Here is an 18,532-nt window from a genome sequence, read left to right on the forward strand (position 1 = left end):
GAAAAACTCGAGGTCGAGTTCGAACCTCGGTATGATTAAGGTCGAGTTCGAACCCTCACAAAAATTACTTAACGAAAAACCTAAGGTCGAGTTCGAACCTCGGTATGATTAAGGTCGAGCCCGAACCTTCACAAAAATTACCTAATGAAAAATCTAAGGTCGAGTTCGAATTTCGGTATGATTAAGGTCGAGTCCGAACCTTCACAAAAAACTACTTAACGAAAAACCCGAGGTCGAGTTCGAACCTCGGTATGATTAAGGTCGAGTTCGAACCTCGGTATGATTAAGGTCGAGTTCGAACCCTCACAAAAATTACTTAACGAAAAACCTGAGGTCGAGTTCGAACCTCGGTATGATTAAGGTCGAGCCCGAACCTTCACAAAAATTACCTAATGAAAAATCTGAGGTCGAGTTCGAACCTCGGTATGATTAAGGTCGAGTTCGAACCTTCACAAAAAATTACTTAACGAAAAACCGAGGTCGCGTTCGAACCTCGGCATGATCAACTCAAGGCGAAGTATCACCAAGTATAAAAGCATACAACAGACATCGAACGCATGTCTCAAAACGCGCAAACAGCAAAAATCAAGCCTAAACACAAAGGCAAAGAAAAGCGCAAACACAAATAGGCAAAGAAAAATATACACATACATAACCATGTTTACCGAGTTCAATACATGAATCCAAGTAAAGGAATAACAAAGCAGAAAAACATAACAAAAACGGCCTAGGGGGAGGCGTTGTCACTAGAGCTATCCTCGACATCGTCTTCCTTGACAAGCTTCCCGAAGCGGATGACTTTCTCCACGTGCATGGCAGAGAAATCGAATCCTGGCGCGAGAAGCCTGGCCTGGCGAGCAGCCTTGAGGAAACCCCTCTTATGCTGAATCAGAACCGAGCGCTCGGTCTCCTCAAGCTTCTTCTCCAGTGCCGCCTTCTCCGCCTCCAGCTTCACAAGGTCTGCTCTCAGGGTGGCAATCTCCTTTTCCCTGCCACCGAGAATGACCTCAGCGCGGAGACGCTCCTCAGCCGCCACAACAAGCTCGCCCCTCAGAAAGGTCACTTCGTCTTCTAAAGAGCGAACCCAACCCCGGGAAGACGTCACCTCATCTTCCAAGCTCTGCACCCGACCTCGGGACGACGCGACGATCCCCTGCAGCTCGCCCACCTGGGAAGCATAATTCTCGTTGGAGCGCAGGGCAATCTCCAACGATTTCTGAACCTGGCGAGATCTGCCTTCGCTGCTTGAAGCTCGACACCCTGCATCTTCGCCTCGCCAAGGGCAGCACTCAGCACCTTGTTCTCCTCCTTTAAGACCTTGTTCTCGTCCTTCAGAGGCTGAACTCGGTTCCTCAGCCTAACCAGCTCCTCCTGCTGTGTGGACCACTTATGCTTCTAGTGATCCACAATCGCCATAGTTCTCTGCAGAAAAACTTGGGCGGCGTCGAAGCTTTCCACAGGCCCAGCCCCGTCAATCAATCCCTGGTTATTCGAGGTCAGCGAACCTCGAGGGAAGAACTTCTCGGCGGTCACCCCAGTGCTTCACAGTGAATTCACGTCGGCCGACGCACTCACATGGTCCAGTCGCACCTGGGTGAGGCCCTTCCCGAAGCGGTGAGCTATGTACTGGCTCCAGGAAGCCCCCTACGACGATCTTGACGGCGCTGCCAAGGTGGTAAGCGTGGCTGTAGGGACCTCAAGACTCGGCCCCTTACCGCGCGTCTCAATAGAAGCAGAAACGGGCATCTCCTGCTCGGCGACAAGGGGGTCCACGCTCGGCATCTCCGATCTTGGAGGCACCTGGACCTCAGCAGCGTCCCCTTCCTGCAAAAACCGACCTCATGTCAAGAAACAAGAGACTAACATATAAGATAAAGGGAAAAGCAAAAAGCGAGGTACTCACCTTGGCAGCCTGGGTGACCTGCTCAGCAACCAGGCCCTCCACCTCGGCAGCTATCCCTGCCTGTAAAGAGAGACAACACCTCAACAAACCAAGCCAAATCAACATAGAAGATAAATTAAAGCACAAAACACCTACCTCGGTAGAGGGAGTAGCTTGCTCAGCAATCCCTGCAACAGCCACTTGGGGAACCTCCCCAAGCGGAGGGCTCCCAGTGAGATCGACTGCATCAGCATCTGCAGCCTTGGAGGTCACCTCCTCCATTCTGCGAGGGGCAGAGGTCCCCCCGACCTCTTTCTCGCCTCTCTTTCTTTTTCGATTGACCTTCAAGGGGGACACCTCCTCCTCTTGAGGCTCGGGAACCTCGAGCTCGGCAACATTGTAACGATGCTTTAGGTCGCACCACTTACTCTTGCCCATTATGCCTGAAAACACAAAAAGCAAAACACATAAGCAAAAGAGGGTTTTGCAAACCCTAACAATCTAAAGAGGACGAGATACTCACTCTCCAAGCCCCTCTCCTTGTACGCTGAATTCGCAAGCGACAAGACGAGCTTGCAATCCAGCGGGCGAGGAAGCGCATCAAGATTCTTAATGGCGGCCGCCTTCGAAGCCTTCAATTTTAATTGGCCCACCCCGTGAAACCTAGACGGTTTGGGGCACCAAAAGAAAGGGAATTTCGGCAGCCCGCCGAAGTAGAACGCCCCATCCTCCAGTGCGTCGACATTCACAAGAGCAATTCGGAAAAACTTTTGTTTGAAGTTTTTGTATGACTGGGAGTAGAGAGTAAACAAATCTCCATCCCTACTCCCACTCAGAGACAATATGCCATATGGCGGAACGCCTATCTTCATGAAGAAAGACGGGAAAGGACATCTCTATCCCTAAAACCGAACACAGGACTTGAAAAGCCCTAAAAAACCCCAAATATTGGGGTGCAACTGGCAAGGGGCCGAGTTGACAAAGTTCAAAAAATCACACTCGAACTGAGTGAAGGGAAGACAGACACCTAAATCCCTAAAAAAACAATGGTACATATAGAAGTGGGGAGGGTCGGTAGACTTCCCCATGTACACACCCTCACCAGCCTGACAAGGTTCAAGCCGGATCATCTGGGAAATGGAAGGGTCACAAACTCTACACGATTTCAAGATCCCATTAACCTCAAGAAAGGACCGAAAAACGCTTTGGACCCCCGCCATCTCACACCGAACCCAGTCGTACCCAGGAATACCTGGAACGAGGTCCGCTGGCGGCGCCACCTCCTTCTTTTTCCTGGCGGCGGCCGTTCTGGTAGCCGTCGCCTTGCCCCGCGCTTTACCTTTACCTTTGGCAGGCGCAGAGGAACCAACACCACTTCCACCAGCCATTAAAGAAACAGAAAGACTCGAAGAAGGTTGGGAAAGAAGGAAAAAGAAAACTGTAGAAAGGAAGTACCTGGTACTCCTCCTCAGAAAATAGCCCTAACAACGACTGGGTTACCAGAAACGATGACAGAGACTGTGAAAATGGAGACGGAAGACGAACGGAAGCAAGAAGGCAAAGAGAGCTATCGTACTCGAGAAGCCAAAGCAAGAAAGAGAGTAAAGTGAAAGGGAAAAAGGCGCGAGGGAGAGAAAAAGGTTTCTCCCAAATTCAAAACGGTCACTCCACGTGTCAGCCAAGGGACGCGTCTGATGACACATTAATTGAAAAACAATTATGACAAAGGCAAACCATCATTACATAACCGTCACTCCCATTAACGCGCCACTTGCACGTTCTCGGGAGATGACCAGTTATGACACATGGCATCTCAACAAGCATGCGTACGCGAGGGGTCATAGCCACTTGACGAGCTCGATCTTAACTCCTCGACCCACGATCTTTGGAGCTCGGGGGACTAGTGTACTATCCATACTGCAAGGCCGAGCCCCCAGCTCGGCATCGCAGCGCATGACGACCTCGGATACGTGCTACGTGACGTCAGCTCGTCACTTAACCAGATCATAACTGATCTAAGGGGATCTCGGTCCAGACGAGATCCGCTATCCAATTAGATCACAACTGATCTCAGGCCCAAGGCCCAACGCAACCCTAATCTACACTAAGGTACGTGCATTACTTATACGAGACTCATACTCATACAAACCCTAACTTTGGCATAAGAATCTCTTTTGCAGGTACCACCCCCATCTTAGAGCATTAATGATAGACTATGGCCAAGGCCAAGGAATCCAAGAGGTGATATACTAAAAGAACCAAGAGGAATGGAATGATCTTAAAGACCTTTTTCTTATGTTTGTACATACAGTAGTTCTTTTTTATAGGTTATTTTTGCCTTTGTATTTGTAAGGCACTTTACTTGCTTTTTCTAGTGTTTGTATATTGATTTCAAGGTAGGTTACTTGGAGAGTTTAACTCCATTTAACCTCCCTAGTTGATACATTCATGTTGTATTTTTTCAGTAGAGAAAATGGGGTGACATTTAGCAATACTTGAGGGTGTGACTAGTAATTGGGCCAGAACTGGGCCTAGGCAAAATTTTGCATATTGAACTCATTTTGCTCCTAATTTTTCATAGATTTGATTTAGCTAGGTCTCATCATCATATGATGAACCTAACTAAACCAAATCAAATATTTTTGAATTAATTCATGGAGTAATTTTGAGCCAAGGCCGCCTAGCCTTTCTTCCTTGTTCATGGCCGAAATTCACTTAGTCTTCCTTCTAGTTTTGAAGCTTCTCCTCCAAGTTTCTAAACCTTGGTAGGTTAGGTTGACCTTACCATGGTTCTTAAGTGAACCATGGTCAAGGTTAGCTTCTCCTACAAGTTTTAGAAACCATGGATGGTTAACTACACCTTACCATGGTTCCTAGTGAACAATGGTTAAGGTTAGCTTCTCCTAGAAGCTACCTCTCCCTATATAATTGTAAATCTGACCTAAACCTTCACTTTTGGACATTTATGAGAATAAGAATTCAGAATTCTCTCTCATTTTTCAAGAGTCAATTTCGTGAGAACCTAGTTCCTAGTTCTCTCTCAAGGTTCCTTCTCCTAGAAGCTTGGTTCCTCAAGCTTCTCCACTTCTTCAAGAGGTAACCGAACCTCTCTTAGGTGCTTCTCCACCATTGGAGAATCCTCCAAGGTGATTCCGCCACCTTCAAGGAGTTCAACCTCATGGAGCATTTCGGTCCTTGCATGGAAAGCTTGGAAGAATATCAATCCTCTCCAAGTGCTTCCATCAATCAACGTACCCGTGAAGGAGGCTCACCGATCTTACCCAGTAGATCATCCTTACCTTAGATTCCCGGTAAGAACACAAGATATTAATGTTTTAGAACTAACTATGATCTCAGAATTAATGATTGAATAATAATCTCATAAAGACACTTTCCAAATTTTGAGATTATTCGATTGGTGACTTGTGTGATACATGAATTAATTTTTAATTAATTTATAATATTATTAATAGATTATTTTTAAGAAAATATAATAATTACATAATATATAAATTTCATATAATATAGTAATAATGTTAAACATTTCAAGCAATACTTCTATTTAAATGACTTCATTATATTGCAATTAACATTTTTATTATTAAAAATATTGACTTGATAATTGATTTACATCTAATTTAATAAATGACATCAAAATCACAATAAAATTTATATTTTTATATTTTTATAATAATAAAAAAACAAATAAATTATACAAATTATAATTGAATGATATCTCTAATGAATAATTTTGTATAAAAAAGTTATATTATATAAAAAAGAATGGATCAAATCACTCCAAGTTACCCAAGTTACTCCACTCAATAACCCATTGTATATATTAATAACTCATTGTATATGTTAAATTTCAATGATCCAACCGTTAAATTAAAAGTTCTTAATGTATAGATCAAGTTTATAAATTTTTAAATTTTTTAAAATCCATATGATATCTTGTTATATTGATTCAAATAACGTATAAAATAATTTTATAATTATTCGTCAATTTGAATTAATAAAATGAAATATTAAATAGTTTTCAAAATTTTTTAAAATTTGTAGACTTGATTTATGTATTAAATTTTTTTAATTCAATAGTTAAATTGTTGAAATTCAACATACAAAATGAGTTATTGAATAAAGTAACTTAAGTAAGAATTACTCTTAGAGTCATTTAATCCTTATTCTATATAAAAATTAAAAATAATTTAAGTTCGACTAATCAAATTATAATATTAAATAATAGATATTTTTTCAACCATACGTAAAAATAATTATATTATAATCTACTATAATATTATATATTTAGAATTAACTATATTTTAAAATTAGTTTTACTAAACTTCATAGCAATAAAAGTTTTATGAATAATTTTAATATAATATGAATGATTTGGAAATCTTTGATTCTTACTCTCTTTTATATTTTATATATATTAATCGGTGGCCTAGTAAGTATAGCAAATTGGAAATTTAATCCCACGTATTTATAAAATGTAAGAGAGTTGGAAGATGAAGAAGAAAAATTAAAATATGGACTCGTGGTATGACATTGTTATACCCTATACTCTACATGACATAACATATAAATACTGAATTATTTAATATTTCATAAATGAACCAAACATGTTTAAGTAGGAAATATCACACTTTTAACTTAAACAAACTACCATAACTAATGAAATCATGAGAAAATAAAACTGTTTTTAAAGTAAATCAACAAAAACAACATCCTAACTAAATCTAACTAAATCTAATTACGTTACGATGTCACATCTTATCATAATATAATATATTATTGAGGAGTAAGCCTCATCAATAATATTCTCAATCTCGTGTTGATAATCACCTGCATAATAAAAAAACAACACAAAACAAAAAGAGTGAAAAATATCTCACTCTTACTCACGGTCCAAGAATGCAACAAAAACAACAACATATTCCATTCATTCATACATCATAATTAAATACCATATAACAATAAAATGTATATGCAATAAACATAGATTACATGTTATCATATATGTGATGATAGTAAAAAAATTCCTATAATGTATTATTACTAGCAACACACATAAAATAGTCTAAGATTACATATCAGGTTACACCAACAAACTCTTATTAAGAAGACATACTATCAGAGACTGGTCAGCATAGTTAAATTGTGCAAGATACATAAAAGGACAAGATTGAGACTTTCAAATAAGTTAAGGACTAATCCTTAAACTTTTAAACAAAAGGACCTTCCCTAATAGTGTATTCCATATTGTACCCTTAAAAAACTTTTATATGCATATAATATATGTCAAACAGGTTTTGTGCATAACAATTTACACATTTTCATTAATTCACATTCACATGTCTTATCATTTCATGTCCTTCATCAATCACTTGTATATATGTATATAGATTCATACACATCTTAACTTCATAACACAAGAATGACATTATGTAATCTAGGGAACGTCATACAAAACTCGTAAACGGAATGGTGCCTGACAGCACAGGTCCACTATGATACCTCTAGAGGATCATGTTGGTCTCTATCTAGACTTGCCTAGCGTGATCGAGCTCATGCCTGACGAAAACACAATAAGAAGCCCCTGTCCACACCCACACCCAATAAGCATCAACTCACGCCCAATAGAAGCATCATAGGGAACCATTGAAACTTTTTACATCCGACAAGGGTCATCTCACACTTAATATGAGAAACCCCAAGAACAATCTTTGCTTTTTGCCTTAATAGCGTCCAACAAGCCCAAAGTGGTGCTAGATATCATATTAGAGACATCACATTCTGCATAATCACGAAGTTATGAAACAAAGAGGAAAACACCAAAAATCTCATTACAATCAATAAAAGCATGCCAAAACATGCAATATTCATTTTAAATAAATTGTACAAATACATGTTTAAGCAATCTCCAATGTTTTAGGGTTTCCCACAAGAACACTAGAACATACAATTACAAGCCAAACTGAAAATTACTCATATAAACATATAATTTAGGTAAAGACTTTATTCATGTATATATTGAAGGTTTAAAGTATAACTTACTTAACATAAATCAATTTTGTGATAGTGGTTATATTATAGTCTTTGATAAAAATGCACGCATAGTCAAGTAAGATGATAAATATGTGCTTTTTACTACTCAAAAAATAATCTCTATAAAATTAATTTGACTAGTTTGTGTATCCAAAGAAGATGAAAAATGGATTTATACAAAAAAACTTGGATATGTCAATATAAAACTTTTTTCAAAAACAACCAAAAAAGGTTTAGTAAAAGGACTAATTCAAAATCTCTTGATAAACTCATTTTCTTTGTAAAACGTGTTAGAAGGGAAAATATATTAAAACATCTTTCAAAGCTAAGAAAAGTGTTTCCACTTCTAAACATCTAGAACTATTACATATAGATCTATTTTGTCAAACTAAGACACTTAGTTTAGGAGGTAAAAGATATGGATTTGTCATTGTAAATGACTTTTCTAGTCATACATAGGTATATTTCCTAGACTACAAACATGAGTTGTTTAAGATTTTTGAAATATTTTGCAAACGTGTTCAAAATGAAAAAAAGGTTTTTACATAACTACCATTAAAAGTGGTCATGGAGCGAAATTTGAAGATTTTGATTTCAAAATCTTTAGTAGAAAACATGGTATCTTTCACAACTTCTCTTTATTGAGAATATCTCTATAAAATGAGATAGTTGAAAGAAAGAACTAGACTTTACAATAGATGACAAAAATACTTCTTTGCAAAAATAATTTGCCAAAACACTTCTAAGTAAAGGCAATGAACACAACATCTTACATTCTATTTCTTCAAAATAGAATACTAATAAAACCACTACTAAATAAGACTACTTATAAATTGTGAAGGAGACCCATATTTCGTACTTCCGTCCTTTTGTATATAAATGTTATATCCTTAACATTAATGATCAACTAAGAAAGTTTGATTTCAAAGTGAACAAAGGTATCTTCCTTAGATATTTTCATACTTCAAAGGCCTATAAAACTTACAATTCTAGAACCTTTATGGTTAAAAAATCTATTTATGTGAAGTTTAATGATGCACTAACGATTGATAGAAAATTATCAAATTTATAAGAAGAATTTACAAATTTGCAGATTAGAGGAGATTAGAGAGAAGCCAGACATTACTAATATGATGATGGACTCTCTTAAAGGTTAGATAAATTAGTCAAATGAAGTCACCAAACCTTACAGAGAATGAAATTTTGTCAACTATCATCCTTAAGATTAGATCTTAGGTGATAAAGACATGATTTACCCTCAAAGACAATGTTTCATGTGCTCTAGTGTTTAAAGCAAAACCAAAGAACATAGACAAAGCACTGAAAAATCATTGTTATGGAAGATGAGCTCCATAAATTTGAAAGTAATGACATTTGGACTCTAATTACAAAGCCAAGGACTCTAATTACAAACTAGAACATAGAGCATCATTAGAACCATATGGTTGTTCAGAAGCAATCTAAACGAGTAAGGTAAAGTGATAAGAAATAAAGTTAGATTAGTAGCATAAGGATCTGATTAGCAGAAGGTATTGATTTTAAAACTTTTGCTCATGTTGCTAGGCTTGAAGCTATTAGGATTATATCAACCTTTGCAACTCACAAAAATATAAAACTTTTACATAAATGTAAAGAGCACATTTTTAACTGAAATTATTGAGGAGGAAGTTTATGTTAAACAACATGTAGGTTTTGAAAACCTTGACTTTAAAAAACATGTTTTCAAACTCAAAAAGACTTTTTAAGTCTAAAACAAGCTCCTAGAGCTTGATATGAAAGACTATATAATTTTTTATTCAACAATAATTTTATGAGGGATAAAATTGACACAACTCTATTTAGAAAATGCGCTTGAGAAAATTTTATTATTGTTCAAATGTATATAGATAATATAATATTTGGTGTTAATTATGAATTTCTATATGAGAATTTTTCCAAGTTAATGTAGAAAGAATTTGAAATGAGCATGATAGGTGAACTAAAGTTCTTCTTGAGACTTTAGATCAATTAGACAGATAAAGACATCCTCATTCATTAATAGAAATACACTAGAGAATTTAAAAAGATTGGGATAAATAATTACAAGTCAATGCCTACACCCATATATTCGTTTTGTAATTTTGTCAAAAGACAAATTAGGTAACTAAACCTATAGAGGTATGATTAAATCCTTTACTTGACTACAAGCAAACCTAACATCATGTTCAACATTTGCCTTTGTGTTAGATTTTAATCTTCTTAGAGAGTCACATTTAAAAGTTGTTAAATAAATATTCAAATATCTTGCAAATTCTACTAACTTGTTCTTGTTTATGAGGTAAAAGATATGGATTTGTCATTCTAAATGACTTTTCTAGTCATACATAGGTATATTTCCTAGACTACAAACATGAGTCGTTTAAGATTTTTGAAATATTTTGCAAACGTGTTCAAAATGAAAAAAAGGTTTTTACATAACTACCATTAAAAGTGGTCATGGAGCGAAATTTGAAGATTTTGATTTCAAAATCTTTAGTAGAAAATATGGTATCCTTCACAACTTCTCTTTATTGAGATTATCTCTATAAAATGAGATAGTTGAAAGAAAGAACTGGACTTTACAATAGATGACAAAAATACTTCTTTGCAAAAATACTTCTAAGTAAAGGCAATGAACACAACATCTTACATTCTATTTCTTCAAAATAGAATACTAATAAAACCACTACTAAATAAGACTACTTATAAATTGTGAAGGAGACCCATATTTCGTACTTCCGTCCTTTTGTATATGAATGTTATATCCTAAACATTAATGATCAACTAAGAAAGTTTGATTTCAAAGGGAACAAAGGTATCTTCCTTAGATATTTTCATACTTCAAAGGCCTATAAAACTTACAATTCTAGACCCTTTATGGTTAAAAAATCTATTTATGTGAAGTTTAATGATGCACTAACAATTGATAGAAACTATCAAATTTATAAGAAGAATTTACAAATTTGCAGATTAGAGGAGATTAGAGAGAAGCTAGACATTACTAATATGATGATGGACTCTCTTAAAGGTTAGATAAATTAGTCAAATGAAGTCACCAAACCTTACAGAGAATGAAATTTTGTCAACTATCATCCTTAAGATTAGATCTTAGGTGATAAAGACATGATTTACCCTCAAAGACAATGTTTCATGTGCTCTAGTGTTTAAAGCAAAACCAAAGAACATAGACAAAGCACTGAAAAATCATTGTTATGGAAGATGAGCTCCATGAATTTGAAAGTAATGACATTTGGACTCTAATTACAAAGCCAAGGACTCTAATTACAAACCAGAACATAGAGCATCATTAGAACCATATGGTTGTTCAGAAGCAATCTAAACGAGTAAGGTAAAGTGATAAGAAATAAAATTAGATTAGTAGCATAAGGATCTTATTAGCAGAAGGTATTGATTTTAAAACTTTTGCTCATGTTGCTAGGCTTGAAGCTATTAGGATTATATCAACCTTTGCAACTCACAAAAATATAAAACTTTTACATAAATGTAAAGAGCACATTTTTAACTGAAATTATTGAGGAGGAAGTTTATGTTAAACAACATGTAGGTTTTGAAAACCTTGACTTTAAAAAACATGTTTTCAAACTCAAAAAGACTTTTTAAGTCTAAAACAAGCTCCTAGAGCTTGATATGAAAGACTATATAATTTTTTATTCAACAATAATTTTGTGAGGGATAAAATTGACACAACTCTATTTAGAAAATGCGCTTGAGAAAATTTTATTATAGTTCAAATGTATATAGATAATATAATATTTGGTGTTAATTATGAATTTCTATATGAAAAATTTTCCAAGTTAATGTAAAAAGAATTTGAAATGAGCATGATAGGTGAACTAAAGTTCTTCTTGAGACTTTAGATCAATTAGACAGATAAAGACATCCTCATTCATTAATATCATTCATTAATAGAAATACACTAAAGAATTTAAAAAGTTTGGGATAAATAATTACAAGTCAATGCCTACACCCATATATTCGTTTTGTAATTTTGTCAAAAGACAAATTAGATAACTAAACCTATAGAGGTATGATTAAATCCTTTACTTGACTACAAGCAAACCTAACATCATGTTCAACATTTGCCTTTGTGTTAGATTTTAATCTTCTTAGAGAGTCACATTTAGGGATGGCAATGGGGCGAGGCGGGTACGGGTTTTATGATACTCGTCCCCGTCCCCGCGAGTCAAATCCATCCCCGTCCCTGTCCCCGTACCCGCTGGGTATGTGGTTTTCATCCCCATCCCCGTCCCCGTCGGGTATCGGGTATACCCGTACCCGAACCCGTCAATTTTTTTATTATTTATTTTATGTAAAAAAAATAATATTTTTAAATTATTTTTTTTATTATATTATAATTATAATTAAGTTATTTTTCTATCTCATATTATAATAAATAATCACACATAAAAAATATTAAATTTTTTTTAATATAATTAAATTAAAAGTGAATATTAAATTAAAAATGGAAACGGGGACGGGTACAGGTACAGGTACGGGGCAGGTAAGTACATACCCGTACCCGTACCCGATTTAATATATCGGGTTTTACCCGTACCCGTACCCGTATCCGGTCAAACCGGGTAATCCCCGTCAAAGTCAGGACGGGTTCGGGTATTACCCGCGGGTACGGGTATATTTGTCATCCCTAGTCACATTTAAAAGTTGCTAAATAAATATTCAAATATCTTACAAATTCTACTAACTTGTTCTTATTTAGGAGGTAAAAGATATAGATTTGTCATTGTAAATGACTTTTCTAGTCATACATAGGTACATTTCCTAGACTACAAACATGAATCGTTTAAGATTTTTGAAATATTTTGCAAACGTGTTCAAAATGAAAAAAAGGTTTTTACATAACTACCATTAAAAGTGGTCATGGAGCGAAATTTGAAGATTTTGATTTCAAAATCTTTAGTAGAAAACATGGTATCTTTCACAACTTCTCTTTATTGAGAATATCTCTATAAAATGAGATAGTTGAAAGAAAGAACTAGACTTTACAATAGATGACAAAAATACTTCTTTGCAAAAATAATTTGCCAAAACACTTCTAAGTAAAGGCAATGAACACAACATCTTACATTCTATTTCTTCAAAATAGAATACTAATAAAACCACTACTAAATAAGACTACTTATAAATTGTGAAGGAGACCCATATTTCGTACTTCCGTCCTTTTGTATATAAATGTTATATCCTTAACATTAATGATCAACTAAGAAAGTTTGATTTCAAAGTGAACAAAGGTATCTTCCTTAGATATTTTCATACTTCAAAGGCCTATAAAACTTACAATTCTAGAACCTTTATGGTTAAAAAATCTATTTATGTGAAGTTTAATGATGCACTAACGATTGATAGAAAATTATCAAATTTATAAGACGAATTTACGAATTTGCAGATTAGAGGAGATTAGAGAGAAGCCAGACATTACTAATATGATGATGGACTCTCTTAAAGGTTAGATAAATTAGTCAAATGAAGTCACTAAACCTTACAGAGAATGAAATTTTGTCAACTATCATCCTTAAGATTAGATCTTAGGTGATAAAGACATGATTTACCCTCAAAGACAATGTTTCATGTGCTCTAGTGTTTAAAGCAAAACCAAAGAACATAGACAAAGCACTGAAAAATCATTGTTATGGAAGATGAGCTCCATAAATTTGAAAGTAATGACATTTGGACTCTAATTACAAAGCCAAGGACTCTAATTACAAACTAGAACATAGAGCATCATTAGAACCATATGGTTGTTCAGAAGCAATCTAAACGAGTAAGGTAAAGTGATAAGAAATAAAGTTAGATTAGTAGCATAAGGATCTGATTAGCAGAAGGTATTGATTTTAAAACTTTTGCTCATGTTGCTAGGCTTGAAGCTATTAGGATTATATCAACCTTTGCAACTCACAAAAATATAAAACTTTTACATAAATGTAAAGAGCACATTTTTAACTGAAATTATTGAGGAGGAAGTTTATGTTAAACAACATGTAGGTTTTGAAAACCTTGACTTTAAAAAACATGTTTTCAAACTCAAAAAGACTTTTTAAGTCTAAAACAAGCTCCTAGAGCTTGATATGAAAGACTATATAATTTTTTATTCAACAATAATTTTATGAGGGATAAAATTGACACAACTCTATTTAGAAAATGCGCTTGAGAAAATTTTATTATTGTTCAAATGTATATAGATAATATAATATTTGGTGTTAATTATGAATTTCTATATGAGAATTTTTCCAAGTTAATGTAGAAAGAATTTGAAATGAGCATGATAGGTGAACTAAAGTTCTTCTTGAGACTTTAGATCAATTAGACAGAGAAAGACATCCTCATTCATTAATAGAAATACACTAGAGAATTTAAAAAGATTGGGATAAATAATTACAAGTCAATGCCTATACCCATATATTCGTTTTGTAATTTTGTCAAAAGACAAATTAGGTAACTAAACCTATAGAGGTATGATTAAATCCTTTACTTGACTACAAGCAAACCTAACATCATGTTCAACATTTGCCTTTGTGTTAGATTTTAATCTTCTTAGAGAGTCACATTTAAAAGTTGTTAAATAAATATTCAAATATCTTGCAAATTCTACTAACTTGTTCTTGTTTATGAGGTAAAAGATATGAATTTGTCATTCTAAATGACTTTTCTAGTCATACATAGGTATATTTCCTAGACTACAAACATGAGTCGTTTAAGATTTTTGAAATATTTTGCAAACGTGTTCAAAATGAAAAAAAGGTTTTTACATAACTACCATTAAAAGTGGTCATGGAGCGAAATTTGAAGATTTTGATTTCAAAATCTTTAGTAGAAAATATGGTATCTTTCACAACTTCTCTTTATTGAGATTATCTCTATAAAATGAGATAGTTAAAAGAAAGAACTGGACTTTACAATAGATGACAAAAATACTTCTTTGCAAAAATACTTCTAAGTAAAGGCAATGAACACAACATCTTACATTCTATTTCTTCAAAATAGAATACTAATAAAACCACTACTAAATAAGACTACTTATAAATTGTGAAGGAGACCCATATTTCGTACTTCCGTCCTTTTGTATATGAATGTTATATCCTAAACATTAATGATCAACTAAGAAAGTTTGATTTCAAAGGGAACAAAGGTATCTTCCTTAGATATTTTCATACTTCAAAGGCCTATAAAACTTACAATTCTAGAACCTTTATGGTTAAAAAATCTATTTATGTGAAGTTTAATGATGCACTAACAATTGATAGAAAACTATCAAATTTATAAGAAGAATTTACAAATTTGCAGATTAGAGGAGATTAGAGAGAAGCTAGACATTACTAATATGATGATGGACTCTCTTAAAGGTTAGATAAATTAGTCAAATGAAGTCACCAAACCTTACAGAGAATGAAATTTTGTCAACTATCATCCTTAAGATTAGATCTTAGGTGATAAAGACATGATTTACCCTCAAAGACAATGTTTCATGTGCTCTAGTGTTTAAAGCAAAACCAAAGAACATAGACAAAACACTGAAAAATCATTGTTATGGAAGATGAGCTTCATGAATTTGAAAGTAATGACATTTGGACTCTAATTACAAAGCCAAGGACTCTAATTACAAACCAGAACATAGAGCATCATTAGAACCATATGGTTGTTCAGAAGCAATCTAAACGAGTAAGGTAAAGTGATAAGAATTAAAGTTAGATTAGTAGCATAAGGATCTGATTAGCAGAAGGTATTGATTTTAAAACTTTTGCTCATGTTGCTAGGCTTGAAGCTATTAGGATTATATCAACCTTTGCAACTCACAAAAATATAAAACTTTTACATAAATGTAAAGAGCACATTTTTAACTGAAATTATTGAGGAGGAACTTTATGTTAAACAACATGTAGGTTTTGAAAACCTTGACTTTAAAAAACATGTTTTCAAACTCAAAAAGACTTTTTAAGTCTAAAACAAGCTCCTAGAGCTTGATATGAAAGACTATATATTTGTGAGGGATAAAATTGACACAACTCTATTTAGAAAATGCGCTTGAGAAAATTTTATTATAGTTCAAATGTATATAGATAATATAATATTTGGTGTTAATTATGAATTTCTATATGAGAATTTTTCCAAGTTAATGTAAAAAGAATTTGAAATGAGCATGATAGGTGAACTAAAGTTCTTCTTGAGACTTTAGATCAATTAGACAGATAAAGACATCCTCATTCATTAATATCATTCATTAATAGAAATACACTAGAGAATTTAAAAAGTTTGGGATAAATAATTACAAGTCAATGCCTACACCCATATATTCGTTTTGTAATTTTGTCAAAAGACAAATTAGATAACTAAACCTATAGAGGTATGATTAAATCCTTTACTTGACTACAAGCAAACCTAACATCATGTTCGACATTTGCCTTTGTGTTAAATTTTAATCTTCTTAGAGAGTCACATTTAGGGATGGCAATGGGGCGGGGCGGGTACGGGTTTTATGATACCCATCCCCGTCCCCGCGAGTCAAATCCATCCCCGTCCCTGTCCCTGTACCCGCCGGGTATGTGGTTTTCATCCCCATCCCCGTCCCCGTCGGTATCGGGTATACCCGTACCCGAACCCGTTAATTTTTTTATTATTTATTTTGTAAAAAAAATATTTTTAAATTATTTTTTTTATTATATTATAATTATAATTAATTTATTTTTCTATCTCATATTATAATAAATAATCACACATAAAAAATATTAAATTTTTTTTAATATAATTAAATTAAAAGTGAGTATTAAATTAAAAATGAAAACGGGGACGGGTACAGGTACGGGTACGGGGCAGGTAAGTACATACCCGTACCCGTACCCGATTTAATATATCGGGTTTTACCCGTACCCGTACCCGTATCCGGTCAAACCGGGTATTCTCCGTCAAAGTCAGGACGGGTTCGGGTATTACCCGCGGGTACAGGTATATTTGTCATCCCTAGTCACATTTAAAAGTTGTTAAATAAATATTCAAATATCTTACAAATTCTACTAACTTGTTCTTATTTAGGAGGTAAAAGATATAGATTTGTCATTGTAAATGACTTTTCTAGTCATACATAGGTACATTTCTTAGACTACAAACATGAATCGTTTAAGATTTTTGAAATATTTTGCAAACGTGTTCAAAATGAAAAAAAGGTTTTTACATAACTACCATTAAAAGTGGTCATGGAGCAAAATTTGAAGATTTTGATTTCAAAATCTTTAGTAGAAAACATGGTATCTTTCACAACTTCTCTTTATTGAGAATATCTCTATAAAATGAGATAGTTGAAAGAAAGAACTAAACTTTACAATAGATGACAAAAATACTTCTTTGCAAAAATACTTCTAAGTAAAGGCAATGAACACAACATCTTACATTCTATTTCTTCAAAATAGAATACTAATAAAACCACTACTAAATAAGACTACTTATAAATTGTGAAGGAGACCCATATTTCGTATTTCCTTTTGTATATGAATGTTATATCCTTAACACTAATGATCAACTAAATAAGTTTGATTTCAAAAGGTACAAAAATATCTTCCTTAGATATTTTCATACTTCAAAGGCCTATAAAACTTACAATTCTAGAACCTTTATGGTTAAAAAATCTATTTACTAACGATTGATAGAAAACTATCAAATTTATAAAAATAATTTACAAATTTGCAGATTAGAGAAGATTAAAAAGAAGCCAGACATTACTAATATGATGATAAACTCTCTTAAAGGTTAGATAAATTAGTCAAATGAAGTTACAGAGAATGAAATTTTGTCAACTATCATCCTTAAAATTAGATCTTAGATGATAAAGACATGATTTACCCTCAAAGACAATGTTTCATGTGCTCTAGTGTTTAAAGCAAAACCAAAGAACATAGACAAAGCACTGAAAAATCATTGTTATGGAAGATGAGCTCCATGAATTTGAAAGTAATGACATTTGGACTCTAATTACAAAGCCAAGGACTCTAATTACAAACCAGAACATAGAGCATCATTAGAACCATATGGTTATTCAGAAACAATCTGAGTAAAGTAAAGTGATAAGAAATAAAGTTAAATTAGTAGCATAAGGATCTGATTAGCAGAAGGTATTGATTTTAAAACTTTTGCTCATGTTGCTAGGCTTGAAGCTATTAGGATTATATCAACCTTTGCAACTCACAAAAATATAAAACTTTTACATAAATGTAAAGAGCACATTTTTAACTGAAATTATTGAGGAGGAAGTTTATGTTAAACAACATGTAGGTTTTGAAAACCTTGACTTTAAAAAACATGTTTTCAAACTTAAAAAGACTTTTTAAGTCTAAAACAAGCTCCTAGAGCTTGATATGAAAGACTATATAATTTTTTATTCAACAATAATTTTGTGAAGGATAAAATTGACACAACTCTATTTAGAAAATGCGCTTGAAATTTTTTGATTATAGTTCAAATGTATATAGATAATATAATATTTGGTGTTAATTATAAATTTTTATATGAGAATTTTTAAGTTAATGTAGAAAGAATTTGAAATGAGCATGATAGGTG

At 33.8% G+C, this 18,532-nt stretch overlaps 2 protein-coding genes across 3 annotated transcripts in view; both read right to left on the reverse strand.

Moving 5' to 3' along the window:
• Nucleotides 1-626: 626 nt before the first annotated feature.
• LOC145951828 (uncharacterized) lies at nucleotides 627-5,550 on the reverse strand. 2 transcript variants are annotated; one of them, XM_083063928.1, is made up of 3 exons: nucleotides 2,039-5,550; nucleotides 1,904-1,963; nucleotides 627-1,824 (listed from the first exon to the last, which is right to left on the reverse strand). In XM_083063928.1, the coding sequence occupies exons 1-3, from the start codon at nucleotides 2,318-2,320 to the stop codon at nucleotides 1,645-1,647; spliced, it is 522 nt and encodes a 173-aa protein (XP_082920054.1). In that variant the 5' UTR covers nucleotides 2,321-5,550; the 3' UTR covers nucleotides 627-1,644. The 2 variants fall into 2 exon arrangements, with proteins under 2 accessions (XP_082920054.1, XP_082920053.1); XM_083063927.1 differs by having other exon boundaries at nucleotides 1,904-5,550.
• Nucleotides 5,551-6,131: 581 nt separating this feature from the next.
• LOC114916971 (uncharacterized) overlaps nucleotides 6,132-18,532 on the reverse strand; it is a 39,533-nt gene continuing 27,132 nt past the window's right edge. The window contains exon 7 of the mRNA XM_083064463.1: nucleotides 6,132-7,681. The gene's annotated coding sequence lies outside the window, so the exon portion shown is untranslated. The remainder of the gene's footprint in view (nucleotides 7,682-18,532) is intronic.

The sequence above is a fragment of the Cajanus cajan genome, chromosome 9 (assembly GCF_000230855.2).
Source record: "Cajanus cajan strain Asha chromosome 9, NIPB_CcT2T_4, whole genome shotgun sequence".
In the NCBI taxonomy this organism is placed as follows: Eukaryota; Viridiplantae; Streptophyta; class Magnoliopsida; order Fabales; family Fabaceae; genus Cajanus; species Cajanus cajan.